The sequence below is a fragment of the Emydura macquarii genome, unplaced genomic scaffold (genome assembly GCF_026122565.2).
Source record: "Emydura macquarii macquarii isolate MOO-44397 ecotype Brisbane River unplaced genomic scaffold, CSIRO-AGI_Emac_v2 contig_3692, whole genome shotgun sequence".
Lineage (NCBI taxonomy): Eukaryota > Metazoa > Chordata > Testudines > Chelidae > Emydura > Emydura macquarii.
This window is the reverse complement of record NW_027133829.1, coordinates 11860621-11871227: the sequence shown is the minus strand read 5'-3', so window position 1 is coordinate 11871227 and position 10607 is coordinate 11860621. Positions and strand designations below refer to the sequence as shown.

The following is a 10607-nucleotide window of genomic DNA, read 5'->3' as shown; positions in this document are numbered from 1 at the left end:
CCTGGGAGGAGCAGGACGGAGGGTGCCCCAGCAGAGGCATGTGAGCCAAGGGGAGCAGGTGGGGGCAGGACCCCAGCACCTGCTGCCTGGAGGGGGCTGGCTCCCCTGTTGTTAGCGGCGGTGGGCCAGCCAGCCCCTCCCTGCAGGCCGGGTACCAGCCCCACGGCACACGCCAGGCAGCCCCAGTGTGCGGCTGGCCAGGAGAGGCTGGTTCCACAAGTGGCTCCATAGCAGGGCGGGTCCCCAGGCTGCAGTTGTGGCCTCGCGTCCAGCCCAGACCCACTGCCCAGCTGGCACCCCCATGCCAGGAGAGGCCCTTCCCTGCCAGCAGTGCCCCCACAGCTCCCGATGCAGGAGGACGGGGCACAGGCCGCTGGGGTGGCAGCGTAAGGTTTATTGTGGAAAGATTCCATGCGGGGCGCCCCGGCCAGGTACAGGGCAGGCCAGGGGCCGTTCCCACCGTTCTGTGCCCCCGGGTCCCTCTCAGAGCACTGCCCCTGGCCCAGCCCCCATCCGCCCCGCTGCATAGGGCAGCCTTGTATCACCAGATCCATGGACCGTCCAGGTCATCTGGCCTGGCCGCCCAGCCAGAGTGCCTCGCCCCTCACCTCTGCCCCATTCCCTGCAGCACCGCGGCCCCGTGGGCCGGGCCTGGCTCTCTCCGCTGCACCCTCCTCCGTGCCCCCACTGGCGCTGGCGTGGCAAGGCGGGCTGCCTGTCCGCTGGGCTCCGCTCACCCTGCAGGGTGTCTGCACAGGAGCGGAGGAGCCAGAAGGAAGCAGCACCTTTCTGGGACGGCAGAAGAACCGGGGCAGGGGAGGGGGGCCTTGCAGGAAAGCTGCTGGGGGGCTGGGCTGATGGGTCACTCCCCCCCCCCCTTGGGTCAGGTCAGCACTTTAACCTTTGGTGGGGGCACAGAGCCAAGCAGGCAGCACCCCCAGGCTGTGGCCCCAGCGCCCACCCTGGGCCGGGGCGGGTCACCCTGCGGGAAGGCAATGGGCACATGCAGGGAAGGGATGGGGGAGGGGGAAACAGGCAGGGGGTGTGGGGGGGGGGCCAGGCCATGCAGCTCCCCGGGGTGCAAAACCCCCTCCCGCAGTGGGGAGCAGGCAGCAGGCTGGGGCGTAGGGGCTGCAGGCGGCGTGGGGCCAGTCACAGCCCCTTTGGCTGAGGAGGCGTTTGGCCAGGGCTGGTGACCCCCGGGACATGCGTCGCTGCCCCCCGCCCAGCCCAGCTCTCCCCGGCACGCCCCCCAGAGCCCCCGTGGGCTCCTTTCTGCGCCACGGCTCAGCGTGCCCGCGCCCAGCCATAGGACCGGCAAGCTGCGGAGGGGCTGGGCACCCAGGGCCCCGCCTGCCAGGCACGTTCTTGGGCACGAAGCAGCCAGCACGGGGGGGAGGGAGTCGCTCGCTGGGAGGGGGCTCTGCAGCCGGGTGCCCATGGGGAGCAGCCCGGTGCTGTGCTGGCACGGCACCAGCCACGGCCGGGGAGCCGGCGCTCATGCACATCCCAAGCCCAGGGCAGGCTCGGGGCCTGGAGCGGGGCCCGACATGCAGAGGGGCCGGTGCCGTGGGCTTTGCCAGTGCCTACGCCAGGTGCCAAGGCTGGGCCCAGGGTGGTGCGGCCGGAGGGAGGCAGCTCAGCGCGGGCTGGGGACGCTCCCTGGGCATCGTCCCGCTGCCCCCGCCCCCCAGCGCCGGCACGGTCTCTGCAGGCCCGTCAGCTCTCGGCGTCCCAGGCGGCACCGCCCAGGACGTGGGCCCGGGGGCAATGCCTGGGCCAGGGCCCTCGGCTCAGGGCTGCTGCGCCCTCCCTGGGGGCTGCCCGCGGGCGCTCAGAAGCGGGTGCTCTGGTACCGCAGCCTGCGGAGCTCGGCGAGGCCGCGGCCATCCTCCCGGCAGTACAGGTCCCCGCTGCAGGGACTCCCTGCCAGTCACCGGCCCCCCCCGCCGCCCCCGCCCCCCCCGCTGCTGCTGCTGGCGCTGGAGCTGCTGGAGCTGCCGCTGCTGCACCGGTCCTCGTAGATGGAGATCTCGATCTGGGCCCGGGCTAAGGACAGACGCCAGGACCAGGGCTGACGGACAGCAGGAGCGGGGAGGCAGCGGCTCCCAGCGCCCCGTGTCTGCCGTGGGTCCCCACCTCCCCAGGCTGCCCCAACCCCACCATGCCGGGGTGTGGGGCTGGCGCGGGTGTGGGGCAGAGCCAGCACTGCAGAGAGGGCACACGAGGGGGCAGCCGCATGCGCGCCTGGGAGAGCGTCGGGCACCAGGCAGGGGTGGCCAGGCCCCGTGCCCGTCCTGCCCCCTGCTCGCCCGTGCCCGTCCCTGCCCTGTGCCCATTCCTCCACACCCATCCCTTGGGCCCCACCCCTGCCCCCGTTGCTCCCGCCCCTCCCTGGCAGCCCCCAGGCGGGGCAGGCAGCCCAGGAGGATACGACCCTCATGCCCCGCTCCACAGGGTTGGTGAGCAGCAGGCCCCGCGGCGCATAGACCTTCTCGTTCTGCTCCTGGATGTACGTGGAGATCTTCCTCAGCACCTGGGAAGGGAAAGGGGCCAGGCCGTCAGCTTGCGCCCCTGGCGGGGGATCGGGTCCCTCGGCTGTGCTGCTCTCACTGAGGCTAACCCAATCCCTGCCTCCAGCGCGCCCACCCCACAGCAACAGCCTGACACACACGCTGCCTGTGGGGCAGGGCACGGTCCCCTTGGGAAAGGGGGTAACGGGGGAACAGGGTGGGGGGAGGACTGGCCCCCAGGCACAGTCCTGGCTCCCAGCCCCCCTGCTCAGAGGAGGGGCAGCGGCTGAGAGAAGGGGGGGGGGCAGAGGTCAAATGCTAGCCGGACCAAGAGGACGGGAGGTGCTGCCCCTGGGAGTGGGGAGACGCTGGGCTGGAGCCGGCCCCACGGCTGGCTGGGGGAGCTGCTGAGACCCAGGGTGCAGGCAGGGCCCTGAGACCCGGCCACAACACCCCGCAGCTGGGCCCTTTCCCTGCCCGCGTGAGGCCCGCTAGAGAGCTGTGCTGGGAAAAGTGCCCCAGCCAGGTGCAGCTAGCCCCTGCCCTGTCCCCCCCTCACCTAGCTAGACCAGGCACCATGGCCCGCTGCCGCCTGATGGGCGCGGGGCCGAGTGCAGGGTCGGAGCCGGAGCTGGGGTTCAGTGGAGTTTTGCAATGCGGAGGAGAAATCCTGGGCTCCCGCATGACGGGGGGAGCCGGTGGAGAGGGCTCTGCCCGTGCCCAGACTCCGGGCTGCCGCTACGTGAGCTGGATCCCTGCACCCCAGGGCTGCTGCCCGGGCCCCGCCCCACCTTCTCGTAGTGGGTCTCCATGCAGAGGAAGATGAAGTAGGCTGTGGCGCAGGCCAGGCACCCCTCCAGGTAAGAGCTGCCCCCGACCTTCTCAGCCTCCGCGTAGTAGCTGTTGAGGGTCTTCACCGTCTCCTCGAAGAGCTGCCGCTCCAGCTGGGGCAGAGAAACCCGGGTGAGGACACGGGGCGCCACCCCAGAGCTTCCTGGGCCGCGCCCGGCCACGCGCAGCCATGCCCGGCAGCAGGGGCCGGCCTGGATTAACGCCCCCGTACAGGAGTCAACGCTCACAAGCGTGGCATGGAGGCTCGCGACGCTGCCTCTGCGTTAACAGGAAGCCGTGCTGGGGTTCCTGTCGCGCTGTCTGAATGGGGGGCCCTGGGGTGTGTTCAGGAGCGCCGATTACTCCTCCTACCCCACTCCCGCGTTGGGGGTGTCATGCGGGGGAGATGGGGGGGCATTTGTCATATTGGTTAACATCAGTGTGTCAGAACGATAATTCATGGAGCTGTGCCGTGTCAGGTGCGGTCAGAGCGGTTATAATGGGCTAAGTCAGGTGACAACACTTCTCTGCATGTCTTCTGTCTGTACTGGCAGCTAGGGACACATCTGCTGTACCTGTCTGTCAAATTGGCTGGCTGGGACACACCCCAGACGGAGGCGGCAGGACAATAGCCTGCGTAATGGCCCATCAAAACCTTTACAGAAGCAAAGGGCCCAGGAAGAAACTGAAGGCAGACCTGAACAGTCACCAGGATTGGCCCATGTGACTCTTGACTCCATTTTAGTTCTTGTGACTTTCCGCAGGCCGCATAGCCCGGGACAGAGGGTTTATGAGATCAAACCACAGAAACCATTTTGTCTTTGTTCCTGTCCAGCTGCAGACACACACCTACCTCTGGATCAATTCACTTTGCAACTGAACCAAAGAACTTAGACCCATCCAGGTACTGGATGTGAACCAGAGGAACTGTACAAGTCTGCAACTCCACATTTCTCCCAGAAACCTGATGTAGATGGACTCTTAATCATTTGTATGTATCTGATTTGCTTTAACCCTTTAACATTTCTCTCCTGGTTTATTTCTGTCTTTTTACAATAAACCTTTAGTTTTAGTTACTGAAGGATTGGCTGGCAGCGTGGTATTTTAGGTAAGATCCAAATTTACATTGCTCTGGTGCTGTGGCTGACCCCTTGGGGTCAGAGGGAACCTTTTTAGTAAAGAGCAGAGAGTTTAAACAACTGGTCTCTTTGCTGGACCTGGTGCTGATTTGGGAGCCAGAAGCTGAAATGCAGTAAAGGGGGCTGTGGGCATTTGTGGACTGGCTTCTGTGGGGATTCAGAAGCAGTTCGTGGCTGGTTGGGAAGCCTGGCCTCGGTGTCACCCACCAGCGCGGGGAGAATCTGCTCTGCTTTTGATCTTGGCATTCCCGGGTGGCTGCCCTGGGCACGGACAGGTCACAGTTACGTTGCAGGGGTCGGCACCCTATGGCGTGCATGTGCCAAACATGGGACATGCGATGAGTTTGAGCGGCACTCGCACTCACGCTGGGCCCACAGCACATAGGACGGGGCCGAGGGGGGGGGGACACGACGACGGACGGACGACTTGGTGCGTCACACCCGAAAGGTTGCCAACCCTTTTTGCAGGGCCCCCCCTTATCCCAAGGCCCTGGGCTGCAGCCGCCAAAGCCTGTGCGTTAATCCAGCCCTGAGCATGAGCTGCCCAGTGGCATTGCTGCCCTGAAACACTCGCTGTCTCCCAATGAGACAGACCGGTGCAGCCTGGAGGAGTGAGGGGCGCCCTTCCAGCCGGCAGGGACGCAGGGAGTGGCCAGCAGAGTGCCCCGCAGGGCACCCCCCGTCACTCCCCCCCTCGACACACACACACAGACACCGGGACGTGCACAGTCATCCAGGCAATGCAGGGCCTGGCTGGAGGCGGGGGCAGCTCTCGTGCGGGGATGTGATGGGCTGGGGATTTTCAGTAAGCGGTTTGCATGAATGCGGTGCCTCAGTTTCCCCTCTGTGCCGCATGGATAGCCAGGCGGTGGGACAAGGCGGTTTGTCTCAGGCCGGCTGCACCCAAGGTGGGGACGGCGCCTGGCATCCAGGGAGGGTCCATGAGAACAACGGCCAGTCCAATCCCCAGACATTTGCTACCTAAACCCCCCCCCCCCCCCCCCCTGCAGGAAGCCAGCCGGGTGTGAGCAGCTGCACAAGGGGCAGGTGGGCCTGGCCCGGGAATTTGAACACAGGACAGAGGGACAGCGGGATGGGGTGGACAGGACAGAGGGACAGCGGGATGGGGTGGACAGCGCTTGGCGGGGGCTCTGGGTAACCTGGGTGGCCCAGGCTGTCACTTTCTGCGCTCGGTGCTAACCCAGGACTGGCTGCGCTGTGCTAGCACCTCCTGCTGGTACCGCGCCGGCTGAGCCCCTGCACGGGGGGTGGGGATGCAATGCTCCCTTTGGGGGTGCAGGTCTCCCCCAGGGGCCCAGCTCAGATACCTCTCTGCAGGGAGCTCCCGGCGTGACACGGGCGCTGCCAGCTCTGCGGTTTGGTCCCAGGAGGCGGGGCGCTGAGGGGCTTGCCCCCGTGACAGCCAGACCCTGAGTGAGTCTGACACCATGAACTGGGCCTGCCCCGGGCTGTTCCGGAGCATCAGGCCTGTGGACCCGCATCGGACACCATGCCAAGGGCCGCCAGTGTCGGTGCCAGCTGGCGTGTGTGCCGGCGCCCCCAGGACAGGGCTCTGGACCCAGCCAGGGGCATCTCTCAGGGTCACAGCGCAGACACTTCGTTAGCAGATGAATTAGAAGTTACAGCCGTGGCCAGCTGGAGCGTTTCCGGGCCCCACTCTCGGGCGCGCCGGCCTCTGACCCCTCATCCCCAGACCCGGCCCCCGGCCCCCCCCAGCCTCCTCCTTGTCTTCGCCTGCAACCTGCTGCAGCTGGTTGACCCAAGGCAGAGGGCGTGTGTGTGTCTGGGGAAGGCCCAGCCGCCCTCCAGTGGCCTCTGCAATGATCACCCCCCCGAAATACGAGTCACATATGGGGGAAACTGAGGCACACACACACTGCTCAGAAAAACCCCATGAATAGCTTCCCTTTGTCACACCAGGCCCAGGGATAGCAAGTCCACGGAGCCTCGGGGCTCCAGGCCGCTATCAGGACTAGCTACTGGGGTGGGGGGATGGGGCTTCACCCCAAGACCCTGCATGTCCCTGCTCTGACCCAGCCAGCGCCTGCACGCATCTCCTACCCGGCTGTCCAGCTCGGGGGGGAACTTGGTCTGGAACTGGCAGAGGGTCCCGTCGCTGTAGTCCCGCTGCACAAAGACCTTGGTGGCCAGGGAGGCGCTCCGCCGCAGCTCCTGCAGATTGTGGGCCTGACAGGACAGAGGGGCGCGGGTTACAGAGGGGGCTGCGGCAGGACACAGGGGGCCGACACTGAGCAGAGCTCAGGACTGCAGCAGAGGCTGGGGGGGCAAAGCCTGGGCAACACTGGCAGCAAGGGCTGGGCAGGGGCACGGAGCGTGGGGCAGGAACCCCCGTCATGCTGCAGGCCACAGGCCAACCACGCCAGGCCGGGCACGCGCCCTCCCATCCTCCACATCTGTACCCCTCGGCCACACGCCCACCCATCCCCCACATCTGTACTCCTCGGCCACGCGCCCACCCATCCCCCATACCCCTCGGCCACGCGCCCTCCCAACCTAAGGAGGCGGTGAAGCTGCCTGGCTTCCCCTGGAGGAAGAGCGGGATCCCCCTCGGGGGCCTGGCACACGGACGGGCTCCTCCCAGAGCCTGTTCCAACGCTGGGGCCGCAGCACCGACCCCGTGGCTCCGTGACAAACGTGCTCCCCTCTGTCACCAAACCAACCCACCCGCACCCCCGGCCCGGCGCTCGGCAGGTGCTCATCGCGTTCCCAGGGCACCTGGCTGTGTGGGACCGTCCCGGCTGGTCCCGGAGCAGGGCCTGGCCTCCACGCCAGAGCGACGGGCGTGCGCGCGCCTCGCCTGCCAGCTGCCCCCATGCCGCAAGGGAGACCACGCGGCAGGCAGGGCTCTGGGCCCACCCCAGCTCCCCTGCACCCTGGGCTGCCCGGCCCTGTCCCTAGCTCAGGGACCTTGCAGGGTGTATTTGGGGGGCTCCTGGCTAAGGGGTCAGTGTCACGGGGAGGGAGGAGAACCCCAGCTCCCTGGCCCTGCCACAGTGGTACGGGGGGGAGGGTTGCGTTTGCCCTCAGGGCAAGCGGGTCACTGAAGGGGCTGGGCGTGGCCCCCGGCCCTGAACCAGGACCTTCTCCCCACCCCGCCCCAGGGCCTGTCCTCAGCTCACCCTGCCTGGGGCCCAGCAGGGCAGGGGGCCGGCAGAGGCGGGGCGCTGGGCGAGCCTGGCACGGGGGCGGTGGGCGCTGCTGTCCGCGCCCGGGGGGCTGATAAACCCGCCGGCTCCGGGGTGCGGCAGGGCCAGTCTCCGGAGCGGTAAAGCCGTGGGGCTCGTCCTGGGGGGGCACGGGGGGGGGCACAGCCAGGGTCCTCCCAGAGCCTGCTTAACGCCGGGGCATAGCACCCCCCTGCGACCCTGCCCCTCCCGGGACACCCCCTCCACTCTGAGCTCTGCCGCCCCCCGCCCTGCTCCCGGCCCCGCCCAGCCCCACCACTGACACCAGCCCCACCACTGACACCCCCTCGCTGAGCTCTGACCCACAGCCGGAGGGCAGCCCCGGGATCTGGCTCTCGCTGCGGATTCCACGGGGGGGCGCCGGGACCCCGCAGGGACGGGCAGGGCCCGGGCCCCGGGCAAAGGGGGGCTGCACCGACCCCGCCTCCCTCGGGACCCCCAGCTCGCAGGGCAGCAGGAGGGCAGCCCCGGCCCCGGCCCCAACGGGCTGCACCCCACTGCGGACCGGGCCCAGAGCCGCTCTGTCTCAGCACGAAGAAGGGAACAGGCCTGGCCCCCCCTCCGCCCCCCCTGCTCCGGGCAGCCCGGCCCTGCACCCCCGGACTCGCTCCGGGGCGGCGGATGCAGCAGGAGCCGCCGCGCCCCGGACCCGGACCCGGCCCCGGCCGGAGCCCGCGCCGCTCACCTCGGTTGCCATGGCGGGTCCGGGGCCCGGCCCTGCCCGGCCCGGCGGGTGCGGCGCGCGCTGTCCCCGGTGCTGAACCCGCTGCTCCGCGCCGGAGCCGCGCTGCGAGCCGGAGCCGCGCGGGGGGGAGGGGAGGAGCCCGGTGCAGGGGGGGGCCCGGTGCAGGGGGGCTCGGTGCGGGGGGGGGGCCCGGTGCAGGGGGGGCTCGGTGCAGGAGGGGATCGGTGCAGGGGGGGCTCGGTGCACGGAGGGGCCCGGTGCAGGGGGGCCGGTGCGGGGGGGGCTCGGTGCACGGAGGGGCCGGGTCAAGGGGGGGGCTCGGTGGAGGAGGGGCCCGGTGCAGGGGGGGGCCCGGTGCAGGGGGGGGCTCGGTGCACGGAGGGGCCCGGTGCAGGGGGGGGGCCGGTGCAGGGGGGGCTCGGTGCACGGAGGGGCTCGGTGCCCGGTGCGGGGGGGGCCCGGCGCTGCTCCCCGGCGCGGCCGCAGCGAGTCTCCCCGCCCAGCGCCGCGCGGCCGGGCTCGGTGACTGGCGTCTCCAGGGGCGGGGCTGCGCCGCCCGCGGGGGGGTGGGGGGGGCACACAGCGGTGCCGAGCCGGGCCCGGCGGGGCCCTGCAGCCCCTGCGCCCCGGGAAGGCGCCACCAGAGCCCGGGGTGCCTGGGCATTGCCCGCCCGGAGCCTGGGCCCTGGCACGGGGGGCACGGGGCTGCATCCCCCCGTCCGTGCCCAGCGCCCAGCCCCGGGGGCTCTGGCCGCCCTCGACCCCCAGCCCAGCAGGGAAGGGGCTCGGCCCAGCCCCGCGGCTCCGCCCCACAGGCCTGGCCCACAGCCCGCCATGCAGGCCTGGCGCTGGGTATGGGGGTGTCCCGGGCGTGGCCGAGGCTGTGCCCCAAAGCCCGTGGCTGGCCCTGGGAAGCCGCCCGCCCTGGGCCCAGCCCCGTGTCCTGCAGGGCCAGCCCCACTGCAGAGGGAGATGGGGCCGTGAGCGCCCGAGGGGCACCGGGCTGGACACCTCCGCCCCATGCCAGGGAACGCCCTCCTCTGCCGGGCCGGAGCAGCAAAGGCCGGGCGGGCAGGGCCCAGCCCCGCGCTCAGGCCTGGCAGGCAGCGTGGGAAGGCTGGGGCAAGCGGCCTGGCCAGACGTGGGGTGTCACTGCAAGGGGGGCTCCGCAGGCACCTCCCCAGCGGGGCCAACGCGGCCTGGCTGCTGGCCAGAGGTGGGGCCAGTCGCGCTCTTCCGTTGCTAAGGCAGCTAAGTCCTGGTGATTGGATTTGCTGGTGTCTTCTCCTGCTCCATCGGTTTGAGCCCTCAGGTCCAGACAGCTCGGCCCTATTCACGCCCGTGTCCCTGAGCCTCTGCAGAGAGCACACAAGCCTTTCCACCACTGGGGTCACCTTGCAGCACATGGGGAAACTGAGGCACGCCTAGGCTTCGTCCAACTATTACACTTTGTCGCTTCTGATGGCTGCCACTGCAGCGCTGTCAGCCAGTGCCGCGGTCACTAAGGCAGGGGTGCAAAGCCCTCCTGCCCAGCCGGCTGCCCCTCCATGTGTACGCATGGCCCATATCACTGGTGTGTCTCAGCGCCTTCCCCCACCCCCTCGTGCCTGCCCCAGCTCAGCCTGGTGCCATGCCTCGTGTTGGGTCCGTCAGCCCCTGTGCAGTGCCTGTGGCTCACGGCCTTGCAGGTGCTGCACTGGGGGCTGGCCTTACACATGGGTGTGAATGTGCAATAGCATCTCGCACCTCAGTGCCTGGGACTGGGAGCTGCTCACAGCCGCGGCCCCCCGGGAGCCTGGCCTGCTGCGTCTGTGCTGCAGAAGGACCAGCCGGCAACATGGACCCAGCCCCGTGCTACTTCCAGCACCACTAACGCATGGAGGGCGGGTGGCGCTGCCTCTCCTGGATAATGGGCCTTGTGGTCACAAGGGGCTCCCCAGATGCTCACTCTCCTGCCGTGGGCCCCTCTGCCCCATACCCCCAGCCTGGACTCCAGACTAGCCCCTCCCTCCCTGGCCCAAATACACCTTCATCAAACCACCCTCAGGTCTCTCTGGCACCCCAGCTGAAACCACCGTCTGTCCCTCCGTCATGCCTGAGAACGGCTGCTGTCCTCACTCCTTGGCATTTCTTTTGCTCTCCGGTGGCTGTAGCTGGGCCGCGGGAGCCAGGCATTAGTCAGTGTCGTGCTGGGATCTCCGCGCCAGCGCAC

At 69.1% G+C, this 10607-nt stretch overlaps 1 protein-coding gene across 1 annotated transcript; it reads right to left on the bottom strand.

Annotated features, from left to right (window-relative positions):
• Positions 1-1799: 1799 nt before the first annotated feature.
• GOLGA7B (golgin A7 family member B) lies at positions 1800-8507 on the bottom strand. The gene is made up of 5 exons (XM_067537125.1): positions 8396-8507; positions 6566-6691; positions 3305-3457; positions 2435-2536; positions 1800-2038 (listed from the first exon to the last, which is right to left on the bottom strand). The coding sequence occupies exons 1-5, from the start codon at positions 8405-8407 to the stop codon at positions 1934-1936; spliced, it is 498 nt and encodes a 165-aa protein (XP_067393226.1). The 5' UTR covers positions 8408-8507; the 3' UTR covers positions 1800-1933.
• Between the last annotated feature and the right edge of the window lie 2100 nt (positions 8508-10607).

Excerpts from the sequence above, each read along its gene's own strand:
- GOLGA7B (XM_067537125.1), bottom strand. Across the intron at positions 3,458-6,565 it reads CCCCCGAGCTGGACAGCCGG|CTGGAGCGGCAGCTCTTCGA; the intron begins GTAGGAGATGCG and ends TCTCTGCCCCAG. Across the intron at positions 2,039-2,434 it reads TGGAGCGGGGCATGAGGGTC|ATCGAGATCTCCATCTACGA; the intron begins GTATCCTCCTGG and ends GCCCGGGCCCAG.